Source organism: Setaria italica, chromosome V, assembly GCF_000263155.2.
Source record: "Setaria italica strain Yugu1 chromosome V, Setaria_italica_v2.0, whole genome shotgun sequence".
NCBI lineage: Eukaryota > Viridiplantae > Streptophyta > Magnoliopsida > Poales > Poaceae > Setaria > Setaria italica.
The window spans coordinates 26333094-26349155 of NC_028454.1; the positions used below are offsets into that span (position 1 = coordinate 26333094).

At 49.3% G+C, this 16062-nt stretch overlaps 1 protein-coding gene across 1 annotated transcript; it reads left to right on the forward strand.

The window, feature by feature from the left end:
- The first annotated feature begins 589 nt into the window (after window positions 1-589).
- LOC101767072 (transcription factor bHLH87) lies at window positions 590-2968 on the forward strand. The gene is made up of 2 exons (XM_004968944.2): window positions 590-1250; window positions 1442-2968. The coding sequence occupies exon 2, from the start codon at window positions 1458-1460 to the stop codon at window positions 2670-2672; it is 1215 nt and encodes a 404-aa protein (XP_004969001.1). The 5' UTR covers window positions 590-1250; window positions 1442-1457; the 3' UTR covers window positions 2673-2968.
- Window positions 2969-16062: the final 13094 nt, after the last annotated feature.

A 16062-nucleotide genomic window follows, 5' to 3' on the forward strand; every position in this document is an offset into this window, starting at 1 on the left:
TGCCAGCAGTTCAAATTTTCAATACCATCTTCTTGAATATTTTCATTGAACTTGTAAAGATGGTATATATAGCTATGTACACGTTTATATTTGAGAAAGTAGTTTTTTCATAATACTACAGCTTTGCTAATTTTGCATCATATTAGATATTAGTAATAATCATAGTTGTGTCAAAGTCCAAAGGATTCTCTTTCATGACTTAGGGCTTGTTTGGTTTCACATGCTTATGCATAAGTAACTTAAAATAAGCAAATAAGTTGCTTATAATAAAAATAAGTACCTTCAAATAAGCAACTTTAGTTGCTCTCAAACCAAACATGTCCTTAAGGGAGTATTGCCTGCACCATATAATTGAGCCTTGCCTGCCCCTATCAATCCATGTCTAGGGTCTCTTTAGGTAGCTCGCTAGGCAGCGAGTAGGACTGTGCTGACTGCCGAGTAAAGTGAGGCCCTCTAGCTAGGTAGAGCCTAGAGCTTATCTTTCAGAACCCAGTTAATGAGGCCATTAATTAGCTATAGGTGCACACCAAAGCACTACATTAAAAGGCCGGGGCAGCTAGCATATCCTACTACAAGCGGCTAAGCTTAGCTAGATGTCATGTGTGTGTGCATCTGTCACTGCACAAAGCAAGTGTCGAGTGTGCACACAACTGTGTGAGGACCAAGTACTCTACTGTTGCAAGTGTGTGTGCATGTAGTCCCCCCCTCCCTACTAGCCCCATATATGCTTATGCTTATGCAAATGCCGTGCACACAAACACATCTATCCCATCTATTTCCTTGGTTGGCCTCTGCCTCTTTATATGAGCATACTTTTCCTCCCTGCAGCCTTTTGCTACAGCACACTCACTGCGCACACAGGAGAGAGAGGAGAGAGAGCCCTTGGAGAGAGGAGAGAGAGAGAGCTCAGGCTCAGAGAGAGATAAATTGCTCCATTGCAAATCCAAAAGTTGAGCCCTGAGTAGAGTACCTCGCCGCGGGCAGGCATCTTGTCTTGTTGCTCTTTCCTTGATCCGTCCATGGCGCTTTTGCAGCTGCAGGGCCCTCCCCTCCCCTCCAGCTATATCGTTTAGCGCATGAATGCTCCTTCTGCACCTCCCTCGCCATAGCTCGCAGCAGCAGCAGCATCACCTAGCTCGCGAGTATTAGATCAACAGTGCAGTGAAAGTGTGTGTAGCGCCAGCCACCCCCCACCGGCCGGCACTCATCACCTCCATCAGACCTGTAGCCTTGCCTCGCATTTAATCACGGTATGTGTACGTTGGCCGCAATATCTCATACTGGCGCCGGTATATCATGCGTCTGTGCAAGTTCTTGATCGATGGATTTAATGGCGTCTGTGGCTGGAGCACAGCTTTCTTCTTGCAACTTTGGCTTCGTCCTGCGTATCAGACCACCTCGATATAGCTAGCTAACGAGCAAAATTCCTTCTTCCTGATAGGTTTTATATTTACAAGATGGATCATAGCTTCAGCGACATGATCTTGAGCGAGAGCGCGTGGAGCGGCGGCGGCGGCGACGGAGGGGCGGTCTTGCTGCCACCGGAGGTGGGCGTCGTCGAGGGGGGAAGCATGACGGTGCTGGAGAGGCTGGTGCTCGACGAGGCCCTGGCGGCGGCGATCCTGGAGCTGCAGGGCATCCAGGTGCCCGCCGCCTGCGCCGGCAAGGTGCCGGCGGCGGCCGGTGGCGGCGTGGTTGGGGAGACCGTCGCCTTCGCCGCGATGGCGACGCCAACGCCCGCCTACGCGGACGTTGACGCGGATGTCCTGCAGCGACAGCAGCATCGCCATCGCCATCACGGCGCGATGGGGATGCCTCCCGACTACGACCTCACACCAGCAACAGCCGCTGTCGCGGTAACTACTGTGCCGGCCGCGTTCGCGAACGCCGCAGCGGCGGTTGACAGCAACGGCGGCGGCCTCGTCGATGGGCCGGTCTTCTCCAGCAACGACACCGACGCGCCAGCGGTGGCGGCCATGACGGCGACGACAAGCCAGCAGCAGTGTGAAGAAGGAAAAGGCGGTGGACGGAGGCAGCGCCGGCCCAACAGGAAGCGCAAGGCCGCCGCCGATCCGTCCTCTGTGCCGGCACAGGAGAGCACCCTGTGCAGCCTCCTGGCGTCGTCGACCACCGCGAGCGAGGGCGGCATCCAGATCGCCTTCAACACGAGCGGCGGCGCTCAGGCCAAGAGGGCGAAGCCTTCACTGAGCGGCAGCGGGTCGTCGAGCATCAGCTTCGACGGCAGGGGCGGCGCCGGCGGGGCCAGCGGCGGCGCGGACGACCCCATGTACGAGCCGGACACGGAGGCGCTGGCGCAGGTGAAAGAGATGATCTACCGCGCGGCGGCGATGCGCCCCGTCTCCCTCGGCTCCGAGGACGCCGGCGAGCGGCCGCGCCGGCGCAACGTGCGCATCTCCTCCGACCCGCAGACGGTGGCGGCGCGGCAGCGGCGGGAGCGCATCAGCGAGCGCCTCCGTGTGCTGCAGAAGCTCGTCCCCGGCGGCGCCAAGATGGACACCGCCTCCATGCTGGACGAGGCGGCCAATTACCTCCGATTCCTCAAGTCCCAGGTCCGGGAGCTGCAAACCCTAGACCGCCGGAACTATGCCGCGAACGCCAGCAACGTGAACATCACCGCAGCGGCGGCGCCGCCACCATGGCTGGGTCACTGAGAGCTTCAACAATGGCAACGGCGGTGCCATGCCGAAACCCTACGATCGAGCAAGCAACTGATTTAGTCATTTAGTTGGATGGTGCATGGTAGATTTGTAACACGCATGCATGTTGTTGTTAACACTTTTTATGCCTGTCCAATGTGCATGAGACCATCTTATGATGTATGTATTCATCATCATTGTTAGCTCAAAGAGACAAAGACTAGGGAGATGATGATCATATCGATGATGGGATCTATCAACAAGGATGCAAATTGGCTTAATTAGTTAATTATTAGCCTCTGTTTCTTTTCTCTCTTTTTTTTGAGAAAAAGATCTTTCTTTGAAAAATCAATCCAGTTGCATGTGCATGTCTTGAAACTTGATTTTGGAGATTATATATATAACTAAATTAAAACCCCTTTTTGCCGAGCACAAGGAGAAGGGGCTTGGAAAAGTTTACGCCTTTTCTGAGCTAGCTTTTCTAGGGTTATCGAGTCCAAGCAGCAGCTTAGTCGTCTCCATCTTTTCATGTGCGTGCATGTATCCATGCAAGTAAGCAAGCTGCTTTCCAGTGCGTGTGTGCTAGCAGCAAGTGCTTGACGAGCTTTCCGAGTCCCGATCCAAATGGCGAGGTGATGGAAGAGAGAGGGGGGTCATCAGGTCGTACTTGCAGCTCCAAACACCATCATGGCGCCTTTCTAACACGCATTATCGACCTGCTGAGATCAAAGGCCCTTTTCCCATCCTTCGTGCGTGCAAAAACCCTAGCAAAGGTGATTCAAGGTTATCATAGGGCTATCATTGCTTACTTTCTCGTCGCCGTCGTCGTCGATCGGAGGGAAGGCATCGCAGTCGCAGGCGGCGAAGCAAAAGCGACGGTGAAAAGCATAGCTTAATGGTATTTTAATGGCGTCGCCGAGGCGAGGAGGACGACGACGGAGCCTCGTGTCCATGGCGATGCCGATGCGCCGAGGCCCACCGGTCAGGACCGGCCGGGTGAGCGGTGAGCTTTTCTAGACAGGCCTGCCTGGGCAGCCTGCAGGCGGAGGCGGCACACTGCATCAAAAGGGATGTAAAGGAATCATTCCCTTTCCCTTTTGATTCAATCCAGCGCTTTGTTTAAAAGGCAAGGAAAACGGGCCGGCCTGCCTTTTGCTCCTCGGGCAGCGTGCCCAAAACTTCTTGATGGGATGTTGAATCTTAATCGGATTCGTTCTACTGTTTTTTTCTTACTTATTTCGCTACTAGCTAGTCGATGTGTATTTAGCTTTAGTTTGGATGTTAATTTTAAACATGAGAAACAAACCGTGGGAGCAATTATTTAGCTTCGATTTTCTTATAAATCTGGTGTTTTATCATTTAAACCATATGCATCAATATCCTTGCTCTTCGGTAGGTGCACAGGGGCAAATGGTATCGCACATCAATGCTGTTATACCAACTCTTTTGACCTCCCCTTTAATTTCTGCCCCCAAACAAAGGTATACCAACTCCGTCCTAAATTACTATTAAATTACTATTCGTTTTGATTTTTCTAAATACATAAATTTTACTATGTATCTAGAATAATACATATTTATGTGCATATAAAAAATTATGTATTTATAAAAACGAATAGTAATTTGGAACGAAGGATGGTATGATTTGCCTCGTCTGATCTTCTCTTCCTCTCATTCATCCTTGTTTTCTCAAGAAAACCTCTCGTTAGCCTTCGATAGGGTGGCAACATTGCCTAATTCACAGCATCTAGCCACCTGCATCTGCTTTACTTTTGACGACACACCGGCTTAGTCTTCTTTGGAGCCCACGACCATTGACATCACTACCACTTCACCCACGTGTAAATAACCGGGTATCGCCATGAGCTTGGAATAGTCCACAGTTTTTGTTGGAGACTAAAAAGAAAAAAGAAGACGTGATCTCTCTCTCTCTTTGTGAACGCCAATAACCTATCCCAAATTCCTAATTACAGATTTGGAGCATTGTATTGTACCAGACACTTTGCAGATGATATACATGTGGCACTCGGCAAACCCGCCGTTACGCCCGACGCCGTCAGCGCGTATTTCGCCGAGTACATCTTTTCACCGAGTGTTTTTTAGCCGTCGGCAAAATGTTTGCTGAGTGCTCGCGTTTTGACACTCGGCAAACTAGTCTTCGCCGACATAAAATTTGTCGTGTGCTGTACACTCGGCAAAGCCTTTGCCGAGTGTTTTTGGGGTTTCGCCGAGTGCCTGTGGCACTCGGCAAAGTTTCTGATTCCCGTAGTGTGTGTTTATTTTTGTGTGGTTGGCAAAAATTGGCATGCCTTGTCTTAACCAAAACTTGCATTTGTATTGTGTTCAGAAGCTTGCTGGTGTTACACGAGAGGGGTGATTTATGTCCCTAACCATTTTTGGCTCCATAAGAACCGAGCTAAAATATTATATATTTTTGAACTAAAATTAATTAGACTCGTTTGGATCGTGAAGAAGGTAAAGGGTCATGATCCATTATCACCCTATACTAGGACAATGCAGGTGCTTCAACTTTATGTACATTTTGCCGACGTCATTTGTTTTGTCTGGCCCAGTAGATAGTAACTTTTTGTGCGAAAAGCTTCATTCTCAAGCTCAAGAAATTTAGGACCTGTTTGGATACCTTGTGTTAAACTTTAGCAAGGTGTTAAAGTTTAGCACATTGGGATGTTTGGATGGTCTGCTAAACTTTAACACCTTAAGTTGAAAATGACAATTATACCCCTACTCCCTTCCTTCCTTCCTCCTCTCTCTTCTTCTCTCTCCCCCAAGACAGCAGCCGGCCACAGCTCCACCTCCAGCTGCTCCTACTCACCAGCAGACCGGTTCACACGACGTCCATGCATGTCCGTCGCGTGCGCTGGCCCGGCGGATGAGGCCCTGCCTACGCCGGCGCTGGGCCCAACCTTCCCTCCCGCCACCACTGTCACCACCTCCCTCCCCGCTCCTCCAGATCCACGCGCCGGCGGAGGAGGCATGGCCGGGCGGAGGAGGCCCCCGCGGCGGCAAGCTGCGCCTCGACGGTGAGGCGGCAGGCCATGTTCGAGGGGGAGTTCCGCGGCGGCCGGATCAAGGTCCAGGGCACATTCGTCGGGCCCGACAGCGCCACCTACCGCGGCACGTGGGTGGCGGACCGCCACCACAGCGTCAACGCCAAGAGCTACGCTAATGGGGACTTCTATGAGGGCCAGTGGTAGCGCCAAGAGCTACGCCGCCGCCTCCCTCCCCGCTCCTCCCTCGTGCCCCCTCTAGATCCACGCGCCGGCGGATGAGGCATGGCCGTCGTTGGCAGCGGGATCGTGCGGAGGAGGCCGGTGGATGAGGCATGGCCGGTGTTGGTGGCGGGGAGGAGAGAGAGGAGAGGAGAGAGAAGGGGGGCAACCATGGAATAAGTGGACTAAGGACCACTTTTAACAAGTTTAACCAATTTTAACACCCTTTTGATGTGTTTATGAAATTGGAGGTGTTAAACTTTAACACAACCCTTTCAACACAACTGTTTGGAAGGCAATGTGATAAAAAAAGTTAAAAGTGGGCTTTCCAAACACCCCTTTAGTTTTAAGCGTCTTGGAGCACGTAGATAGACACAAATCCCAAACGTAAATGAAAAGGGTGTAGGGACATTCAGTCCCATTGGGCCTAGGCCTACGGTGTGGCAGGGTCTGTCCAGTGTATATATTCGCGAGCCGAGAGCGTGAGCGTGCTCTGGAGAAGCCCACCAGCAGCAATGGCAATGGTCCTCCCTCCTCGTCCGACCAGCCCACACAGCAGCAGCAGCATAGCAGGGGAGCCATGCTGTGCTGGCCCGCAAGGCATGCGTGCTTCCTTTTCCCTCGAATACGCATGCGGTGGCGGCGCCGTGCATGTCATCCACGCCCACCAGCTTCGACTGTCGGCATAGCACAGGCGGCGTGCATCGTGACAGCAGGTCAAATACCTCGCAAAACTTGTAAATGGGTGCAATACACAAATTTGTAAGGTGCGTGTAAATTAGCCTTAATTAGAACTAAACAGGTGCTCAAATACCTCGCAAAACTTATAGATGCTAGCAAATTAGAATTAAAAATTAACCATGTGGTCAAATAGAACTTGTTTTAGCGACCATTTTCATTCTATAAAAACAAACCAACGAGCTAATATGCCATATGGCCTACATGGCCCATCAGTAGAGTTTTACGAGGTGTTTGAATAACTGTCTATAGTTTATATATATACCCACTTATAAGTTCATACTCCGTACGAAACTATTTTTTTTTCAAATCATACGGTACAGAAGTAGACGCTCACGTACACGCACGCACACTTATCCCTACGAACATACGCACACAACCATCCGTATTAGCACCTCTGAAAGACTGAGCCGACAATTCTCGAAATTGACGAAGTTTGGCGTCTCGCCGTCGGCGGGCATATCGCCTACCACTAAAAGAATAGCACCAGTTAAATCGTGAATTAAATCTAGGAAAATAAGAGCACCAGCATCGAGTCAAGGACTTGAACCTTGATGGGCAGGTTTCACTACAAGAAACTTTACCAGCTGAGCTATGCTCAGTTCACTATAATGCAAATTTAATGCAACTTGAATAAAAAGACAAGAAAAAGGTCATTTCCAGTGTTCCAGTGGCGGAACTAGAAATTTTGAACAGGAGACCAATCAAACATGATCGACACCTCATACCACATACATGTGATAAAAACATATCAAGATCTACTATATATATGTTTTTATCAAAGTTTCCAATACTTATTACAATTTTGAGATAGGGAAAAAGTCTCATTTAGGCATACTAGAGTCTTTCTTCTTGTAAAATAATGTCAAATTTAATGCCTTCCTTTTCAGTTTAAACATATTTTTCTTAAAAGATTATAACGTTAGTTTTAGCTTTCCAGGTTAAACTACTTGCATTAAGACCAATCAAAATAGACAGGGACATTCGAGAATAAGAATCACTATGCCTAATGACCTATATATGTGTGAAGCATATGTGCCCTGTCTCCTCGCCAGGGGTTAAAGCGGTCGGCTTTTGCTGGGCTGCTAGCTCTCGCTGCGTTCTCTGCTGCAGACTGCAGTCAGCCGAGGGCAGAGGTTCGAACGCGAGCAGCTAGCTACGGCCCGCAATGTTGGCCAGGAGTCGCTAGCCTGTTGGGAATCACATGCACCTACCGTCCTCTATGTGTGTAGTTTTGGGTTTGCTTTGTTCGTCATTCTGTGCAGGACGGTAGTGAGGTGCAAAACAGTGGTGCATTAATGACCTACTATGTTGAGCTTTGCAAAGTACTCTTGGTTCCGCCACTGGTGCCCTTTTCCTTTTGGCACTTGACTGGCGGTCACTGCGAGATTGTTTTTTTGAAAGGAAAAGGGCACGAGAGTGTGCCTATTTCATTGATAAAGATGAAAAAGGGCACGAGAGTGTGCCTATTTCATTGATAAAGATGGGTTACAGCCGGCTAGCCGGTTAAGGAAAAAAGGATAAAAGGAAAAGGCTAAGAGGCACCCCGCGTGTTGCATCTATAAAAGGAGCGCCGCTAAGGCTCTCGCTCCTGCTGCTACCCACATGTTGGTTGAAAGTTTGATTTTTGCTATTAGCGATGTCGTCGGGGAACCCTGATGGCGGAAGATGCGTGAGTTTCGCTCGTTCCATATTTCCCACATAATAAGGAGAGTGAGGCTTCGGGACGCTTTACGCGGGATTCCTGTTGTTGATGTGATATTGGTCCACCACTCTATGGCCGTTGTGCTGTGTTTCCATTGGTTTGGTTTCAGACTCTCCTGTGACAACCATTGGGCTACGAGTTTCCAGATCTGTTTTGTGTATCTGCAGTCAGCTAGGAGATGGTGTGCAGTCTTTTATCGTGCATCGGCACAGGGTGCATGTTGGGGTGTGGTCCCAGTCCCGTTTCGCTAATCTGTCCGAAGTCCAGACCCTATTTTGGAGAATTAGCCAGGCAAAAACTTTGCATTTTGCTGGTGCCCAGGTTTGCCACACTGTTGCAAGATTAGGTGTCTTCACGGTGCCTAGGAGTTGGGCCTTATATGCTGAAGCAGTGGTGTACTGACCGCTCCGTGTGAATTTCCATGTAATGGCGTCCTCCTAGGTCGGGTTTAAATGGGATTGTTGGATTAGAGGCCAGAGAGCTACAAATTCGTTCAATAGGGTGTTTGTAAGGCCTGTTGTGAGCTGAAGATCCCTGATCCAGTTATTGTTGTCGATTGCCGCTCGCACTGACTTCTTCTTCCCTTTGGTTTTTGCGTAGAGTTGTGGAGCAATGTCTTTTGGTCGTTGGCCTGCAACCCACGCATCTTGCCAGAAACGTGTCCTGTCCCCATTGCCGAGTTGGATCGTCGTACATGCAGCGAAGAGCAGTCTATCACGGTCGTCACATGGAGTTGCGGTTCCGACCCACGTCTTGTCCAGGGGAACCCATTCATGCCATAGCCATCTGAGGCGGAGTGCTCTTGCGAATTTGTGAAGGTCCAGAATACCCACGCCGCCATGCTCTTTCGGTAAAGTTGTCCTTGTCCAGTTGATCTTGCATTTTTCCCCCGGTGAGCTTGCTGTCTCCCGCCCATAGAAAACGTTTTCTGATTTTGTCGATTTCCTCTAGCACTTCTTTGGGAGTTCTGAGAGCCGTGAGGGTGTAGATGGGCTGTGAGGATAGAACGGATTTGGTGAGGCATAATCGACCGGCCTGCGTGAGGTTCCTTCCCTTCCACTTTGACAGCTTGCTCGCCACTCTGTCGATCAGTGGTTGGAAATCTATTCGACGGAGCCGTTCAACCGTTAGGGGAAGGCCCAGGTATTTTATCGGGAAATTCCTTTGTGTCACTGGGAGGTTGCGGAGCGCTTCTGGGATGTTAATGTGGGAGCAGCTTATCGTTGTAACGCTAGTCTTTTGGATGTTCGTCTTGAGGCCTGTCGCTTCCCCGAAATTTTGCAGGAGGTTCTTCAGATTTGTGACGTCCCTTGTAGTAGGTTTAATGAAAATCACCGCGTCGTCAGCGTACATTGATGTTCTCATTTTTGCCGCACGGTTATTTAGTTTTTGGAGCAGTCTCTTTTCCGTGGCGGCCGATAGCAGGTACTGTAGGGGGTCTATCGCTAGGATGAAAAGAAGTGGTGAGAGCGGGTCCCCTTGGCGGAGTCCTCTTCCATGTTGTATGTGTTCCAGGGGTAGGCTGTTGAGTGAAATTCATGATGTTGACGTGGACAGGATAGCTGCGATCCAGTCCCTCCATTTCGGTGGGAATCCTCTTCGTTGCATCATGGTGAGGAGGTAGTCCCATCGTACTGAGTCAAAAGCTTTGGATATATCGAGCTTCATAAGCAGGGTTGGCTGACTGTGTCTATGGAATCGGCGTGCCAGGTTCTGGACGTAGAGGAAATTATCATGAATGCTTCATCCTTTGATGAAAGCGCTTTGGCACGGTGAGACTAGTTGGTTCATGAAGGGGGCTAGGCGCAGGGCTAAGGTCTTAGTTATGATCTTCGCAATGGCGTGGATCAGGCTGATGGGCCGGTAATCAGTTATGCTCTCTGCCCCTTCCTTTTTGGGTATTAGAATTATAGTGGCTTTGTTAAGTAGGTTGAAATCTGCACAGCGAGAGTTGAAGAAAGAAGATATTGCCGCCATGAGGTCGCCTTTGATCGTCTCCCAGCAGGTGGTGAAGAAGAGACCTGTATAACCGTCTGGTCCGGGCGCTTTGTTTTTTGGCATCTGTGAGATGGCCCGTCGGATTTCATCTTCCGAGAACGGGTTATCGAGCGAAGACAGGTCGACAGTCGGGAAGGTTAGGGCTGACCAGTTTAAGTCAAGCGTTCTATGCGGCGGTTCCCGCATAACATTTTGGAAATGATCTTGCACGATGTGTTGTTTGTCGTTATGGGTGAAGGCCCAGCCATTGTCGCTACTTAGTTTTTGAATGAAATTTTTTCGCTTCCGACCGTTTGCCTTCAGGTGAAAAAATCTTGTGTTGGCATCCCCTTCTTTTAGATATGTGACTCTGGAGCATTGTTTTTTCCTAGCTCTTTCGATGACTGCCCATCCCATGAGTCTCTGTTTGAGTTTGCCCCTTAGTAGTGTTTCCGCCGCAGAAAGTGCACGGTTATCTTGTGCCTCATCTAGACGTAGTATGACCTCTCGAGCCATATGCATCTTCATTTTCATATCCGAAAGCATGGATTCGCTCCAGCGTCTGAGCGCCTGCGATGTCACGTAAAGCTTATGGCCCAATCTGTGAAAAGGCTCCGTGTGATGAGTCGGCCTGTTCCAAGCCGTGGAGACGATCTGTTGGAAGTTTGGCAAGCGTACCCAGAAGTTTTCGAATTTGAAGGTAGGCGGGCGTTGTAGGGTGGCATGGTTGGTGAGTAGTAGGGGAGAGTGGTCGGAGTGGTCTGATGATAGCGCGTGCAGAAGGCAATTATCAAATCGGAGGTCCCAGCTTTGATTGCAGAAAACTCTGTCGAGGCGGACAAGCGTTGGTGTTCTACGTTCATTGCTCCATGTGAATCGTCTGTTTTGCAGATTTAGCTCCTTTAAGCCACAGTAAGCGATGGTGTTTCTGAATCTATTCATAAGTCGCCGGTTGAGGTTCATATTGTTCTTATCTCTTGCGCGGTAGATTAAATTGAAATCCCCTAGGATTAGCCATTTTGTGTCGTCTGATGGTTTTAGCGGCCGCATATGTCTTAGGAAGGTTTCTTTTTCAGGTCGTCGTACCGGGCCATATACCGCGGTCAGCTTGAAGGTGGTCATGCAGTGGCGGATTGTTATTTCCGCCGATATGGAATATCTACCAATTGTTACGTTTTGCGTTTGTACCACCGTATCGTTCCATAGTAGGAGAATCCCTCCTTTCGTGCCTACGCCGGCTTATATGCAAAGCTGTTTAATTTGTAGGCTCCTAGAAAGGCGGCCAGTCTGGAGTCGATGGATTGTAGTTTTGTTTCTTGGAGACATGCAATTTGACACGGTGTCGATCTCAACAAGTCATGTACAGGTAGGCAGCGTGCTGCCGCGTTTAGACCTCGAACGTTCCACGATAAAATGTCCACGTTGCCGTGCGTCATGGATCAGTTTTTGACCGCATGTAGTAGTATCTGTCGCAGCAGTGTGTTGGTCGATAAGTTTCTTCGGTGGTTTTGTAGACGGTGCTGCTTGTGGTTGTTGATGTTGTTAGGCGTGGCCTAATAACGACGTGGGTAGCAGGCCCCCTAAGTTGTACGGTAGTTTTTAGGTTCGTGATACAAATAGATGCCCGAAGGTCGAAGCCAGCAGGGCATGGAAGAGTAAGAGCCCGAAGGTCGCAGCCAGCAGGGCTATGCAGTACAGTTGGTGATACAAACAAAAGGATGGATGACATGTAGTGACGGTGGACGCTCGGAGTCGATGTCGCCGCTCTAATCTGTGGGGTCCCCATTAATCTGCTGTATTTCCGCCACGGCCGTGCCTGCATGATTCATGAGTGCGTCTCCTAGCATGTGACAACACTTATGGCTCCTGCCGTGTTGCCGTACGCGCGACACGCAGGTCACGAATGAGTTACACACATGCATCACATACACAAAGGGGCCATACTGATCACAAGATACATACATCCTGCAAAACAGAGTTAGGCGTTCTAACGTTCCAAACTTCAGAGGCCCGAAACTCCATCTTAGAGGCCGAATTTGGGAAATCTAATTTCGTCGAAACTGACAAAGTCAGTCGTAATCATGTGTAACTTTTTCTGTAGATCAATTTTCATATACAATTCGCCTCGATCCGAGATCGTACCAAAAAGTTACGGCTGTTTTACCGAAGCATACGCATACGGCAAAAATCCCGACCCCGGCAGTAGATCTCATCTACTATTGCACATCTAATGCGTCTGGCGTATGACCCTGGATTTCGATTCGACCAATAATATTGATCTTCGCTCACTGCAACTGGATTTACGTGTATCACTTAACTCCGATGGCGGAAACCGACCGGTAGAAGTATGTCGTTACACTACCATTGCAGCAAGGGCACGAAACCAGGACATAGATCAAACGGAAAACTCGCATATCTCCATATGCACACATCCTGAATCCAAAACTAAGCAGCTACGGCTCTGATACCACTGTCGGGTTACGAGGTAGGCTACGCTAGCGCAAATCAAAATTTCTACCGCGTAAAACCAGGAATAACTGCCGTATAAGGATCACGGGATTACCACCCGACGCACTACTGGTGCAGAAGATGTAGATATGCATCGATGCAGTGAAGACGATCACGTAGTCGTACGTAGTCGATCAACGTAGTCGTACGTAGTCGATCACGTCCAGCAGCTTTTCAGCAGCTCGTCCACGTGCAACAAGATCGCCTCCGGTGCCGCGGCTCGTCGTCGGCTCGTCGTGGCTCGTCGGCGGCTCGTCCAAGTGCTGCAGGTGCAACACCTCCAAGGTATCCACACGTGCAGGGAGGAAGCGTCGCAAGCCGGACTGCTAGATCCGCGAGTTGCAACAGGCGAGGGCGTGGGAGGCGCAGCAGGTGTGTTTCGCCAAAAAGGTGTAAACCCTAGGGCGCCCCCACCCCTCTATTTATAGAGGTTCCTAACGGGCCTCTGGGTCCGAGGCCCATTAGTACTTCTAAACCTAATCCAACTCAGATCAGATCCGAATTGGGCTTCCAGCCCCTTAAGTGTGTGACCCTATGGGTTCGGATACGTATAGACATGGCCCGAGTACTCCTACTCGGCCCAATAGTCGGTAGCGGCCTCTAGCAAGACGTGCCAACTCCTATACGCACACGAAGATCATATCAGACGAACCATCACAACATAATATACATGCTATTCCCTTTGCCTCACGATATTTGGTCTAGCTTCAAGCCGATCGCTCTTTCTCGATCCTGTGCTTCGGAATCCCTTTGTAGGTTAACTCTTAACCGTACGTAGCATGGCCATGCATTTTCGGATCCGATCACTCGAGGGGCCCAGAGATATCACTCTCAATCAGAGAGGGGAAAATCCCATCTTGATTGACCATGTCTCATAGCATGCTTCTTGACAAACCCGAAAGCTACCTTTATAACTACCCTGTTACGGCGTAGCGTTTGATAGCCCCTAAGTAGGTCGATCCACATCTAGAATACATGCCACAATCTCAGGTCTAAGGACAAAGCGTATATGTTGTTTAAAGAGAGAACTACTTCTCGTGTTGGGTCAGTCCTAGCACATGTCTCTACATGTGTCCACATTATTAGTTCAACATCTCCATGTCCATGACTTGTGAAACATAGTCATCAACTAATACATGTGCTAGTCTAATATTCATGTGTGTCCTCACATGAACTCCGACTAGGGACAACATTAGAATAACCATACAAGTAAAGAGTTTCACATACAATTCACATAATTGCAAATCAATTCAAGTAGCCTTCAATGGATATTCAATGAACACAATATACAAATCATGGATACAAATGGAATATCATCATCTCTATGATTGCCTCTAGGGCATACCTCCAACAGCGGTTGGATATCGCTGAAAGTGACAAAATCTATCAATGTCGTCTAAAGGAGCACCACCACGTGGTTCAATAACCATGTGGCCCACGAGGATGTCATCTTCCGACACCTAGTACGCCACCATCGTTCTTCGTCTCCAACGGCTGGTACCACCGAATCTGCTGCCGCATCCTAACCCCCCGTCTTATCTCCACCACCTCTTTTACCGCCTTCGGTGGCCAAAGCCGCTGAATCCACCCACCACCCCTTGTTGCCCTAACCCCGGCGAGCTCGGATCACGTTGAGATGCCCATGCCTCCACCATTGCTCACCGTATGTCCCTCACCACCCGCCGCCGAGGGTGCTTCGCCGCCTCACCGCTCCAACTACACCCCACCACCACCGACGTCGACTACAGGGGAAGTGACCTTCAATACCGGTCCCCAACCTCCCTTTAGTACTGGTTACGCAACCAGTACTGCTATGTCAGTACTAAAGGACCCCCTTTAGTATCGAGTCAAATAACCGGTATTAAAGTGTTCGTATTAGTACCGGTTGGTGTTACCAACCAATACTAATATATTTTTTCCCAAAAATAATAATATGTTTCTTGCAAAAAAAAAGGAAAAAAAATTTGTTGACCGCCGGGAGGCCCCCGCACACACACATCGTTATATACGTGTGCGTGGTTCGTGGGATCGAACCCACGATCTCCAGCCTCGCGCGAGCCTTCCTTACTATCTCACCTCACTGCACATGTGATGGAGTTAGATATGCTTTCCTTTTGAAGTAACTCGTGGAGAGGCCTTTAGTACCGGATCATAACACCACTTAGTACTAAACGTGGTCTTTTAGTACCGAGTGGTATTATGACCCGGTACTAAAAGCCACGAGGACCTTTAGTACCGGGTCATAACACCACCCGGTACTAAAAGGTTTTAGTACCGGGTGGTGTTAGATCCGGTACTAAAAGGTCTTAGGAGGTGCTCAGTTTTGGACATGGTACTAATACTAACATTAGTATCGGGTTAAAAAACAACCGGTACTAAGGCTCATATTTCTAATATTTCTAGTAGTGGTCGTTCAAGGCGTTCTCTCAACAGCAGGATCTCACAAAGACAACTCCCCAACCTCAATACCCCAACCCCAAAGCATCGAACGTGAATACCCAAACCCTAACCCTAACACGTCGAGCAATCAGGAACCTGAGACTGTTGATCATCTTTTCACTCACTGTCCTTACTCCCAGCAGGTTTGGCAGAACGTCGACGCACTCCTGCATTTGCAACACCACTCACCTGATGATGGTATGGGAATCATGGACCGGTGGATCTACAAACGAGAGGCAACAAATGCTCAGCTGAGGAAAGGCTTGGACTCCACCTTTATGCTAACCTCTTGGAAATTATGGAAGGAACGGAAGATTGGGTGTTCACTAGAGGCACATCCAAGCAACCGGCTCAGCTGGTGCAAAGCATTTTGGAGGAGGCGCTGCTTTGGTCTTGCGCAGGCGTTGAGCAGCTCTCCATCATATGTTGGCCGGCACCAGTGGAAGCTCAACGTCAGTAACTTGTCACTTGTCAAGGCCACAACCCTTTAGTTGTTTGTTTCCGAAATGTAATACCTAATAAAACCGAACCGTGTGCATGGGTCCGGAAGGTCCGTGATGTAATTTGAACTATTCTTTTCTTCTTAATATAAAAATAAGCAGCTCTTCTGCGTATTTTTGAAAAAAACCCTAACACGTCGAGGATAAGCGGAATCGGCAGCCAGCACCGCGAGCACAAGGAGGGAGGAAGGGGTTGATGCTAACTTGTGGGGGGCATGACCAGCGGAGGAAGAAGGCCGCTGCTTCCTTTTTTGTTCTTTCTTTTGTAAGGCTGTTACTGCCGTGGGCTTTAGCCACCCCATGTATTGC

Excerpts from the sequence above, each read along its gene's own strand:
- LOC101767072 (XM_004968944.2), top strand. The coding sequence starts at position 1,458 with ATGGATCATAGCTTCAGCGACATGATCTTGAGCGAGAGCGCGTGGAGC.